Source organism: Atta colombica, unplaced genomic scaffold (assembly GCF_001594045.1).
Source record: "Atta colombica isolate Treedump-2 unplaced genomic scaffold, Acol1.0 C734238, whole genome shotgun sequence".
Taxonomy (NCBI): domain Eukaryota; kingdom Metazoa; phylum Arthropoda; class Insecta; order Hymenoptera; family Formicidae; genus Atta; species Atta colombica.
The window spans coordinates 701-2,257 of record NW_017259054.1 but is presented as its reverse complement, the minus strand read 5'-3'; the positions used below and the strand labels follow the sequence as shown (position 1 = coordinate 2,257).

At 35.0% G+C, this 1,557-nt stretch overlaps 1 protein-coding gene across 1 annotated transcript; it reads left to right on the top strand.

The window, feature by feature from the left end:
* Positions 1-360: 360 nt before the first annotated feature.
* On the top strand, positions 361-1,226 carry LOC108694164 (mothers against decapentaplegic homolog 4-like; the record flags this gene model as incomplete). The annotated part of the gene is made up of 2 exons (XM_018203513.1): positions 361-640; positions 975-1,226. Coding segments are annotated over 2 exons (532 nt in total), but the record flags the coding sequence as incomplete, so codon positions are not given.
* Between the last annotated feature and the right edge of the window lie 331 nt (positions 1,227-1,557).

The following is a 1,557-nucleotide window of genomic DNA, read 5'->3' as shown; positions in this document are numbered from 1 at the left end:
GAGTGGATCTTTCGAGATATCGCGTCATCAAATGGATTGTAGCGCCATTTCATGGAAATTTACTAAACTTATCAAACGACCCACGTATGTAGTATCCAGTGAATAACAGAAGGCAATATTTATAAATAAATATTAAATTTTTTTGCAGCATAAAATATGGAAATTTACACAAATATGCAAATATGCAGAAATAAATATGCATTTTTAGAATGCTTTTTTAATGAGAATTAAAAAATAATGAGAAATAATAAATTTCTATTTTTATATTACTTTTCAATCTGCTTTCTAAAAAAGTATGAAATTGTATAAGAATCCGATGTTTACTTATAAAGATTAATTTACGTACAATTTGTTCAACAGGAGAAACGTGACGAATTAGATAGTTTGATCACTGCGATAACTACTAATGGTGCACATCCAAGCAAATGTGTCACCATCCAAAGAACTTTGGATGGTAGGTTACAAGTAGCAGGACGAAAAGGTTTTCCTCATGTGATCTACGCTCGCATTTGGAGATGGCCGGATTTGCACAAAAATGAACTGAAACATGTGAAATACTGTCAGTTTGCTTTTGATTTGAAATGCGATTCCGTATGCGTGAATCCCTACCACTATGAGCGAGTGGTATCTCCGGGCATAGGTATGTTGCAATATGTAATCTTGCTTTATTAGACTTTATTTTTAACACAGTATTTGTATTTTATGTATGCATATGATACTTCTTTTTTTTTACAACTTTAATTTCTCTTTCTTTTTCTTTTTTTATTTTTGCCTTTATTATTGTCATGGAAAACGCTCGATTAAGCTTAATTCTATCATTCCCGATTGTAATTATTCAACGAAATAAGTATAAATTGTGCATCCTGGGGTTAACAAAAGAATATTAGAGCGAAAAAAAATCATTGATTGTTGTGGTCTTCTTGGTGTCTTGATGGAATGGGTTGGTTTCCCCCGCACAGACCCGTTCTTTACAGACCTATCCGGCCTGACATTGCAATCTGGTGTGGGTGTCGGTCCCGGTGGAAGACTAGTTAAGGACGAATATACAGTCGGCGGCGGTGGCACGGCTGCTGCGGCAGCCGCTGCCGCGGTCGGATCCGCGATGGACGTGGACGGCGAAATGAATCAAACGATTCAGCATCATCCGCCGGCTCAGTCAACCGCCTCGAACAATGCACAACAAGCTCAGCAAAGCTTTATTCCAGGTTTACCACCGCCCAACTCAAGTAAGTTGAATGTTGCTATTGTATCTTTTCATTTTGTGAAACTTCCACTTTATCAAAAATTTTTATCAATTGGCTTTATACAGTGTCTGTTTGTAATTAATGTTTGGTGACTAGATAGTAATGTATCTTGACGAATCGGTAATACTGAATATTGACAATAATAGAAGTAACTTCGATGATTTTGACTTGATATATGTTGTCAAGATCATGATCTTGTAACTTCCAACAGATTTTAGTCGCTCATCCTTCGTTAAAAAGTTATTAACAAAAAAAGTTTTAAAAATTACGTTTTATTTCTTGTACATATACAATATTAAATACTATTTTATAT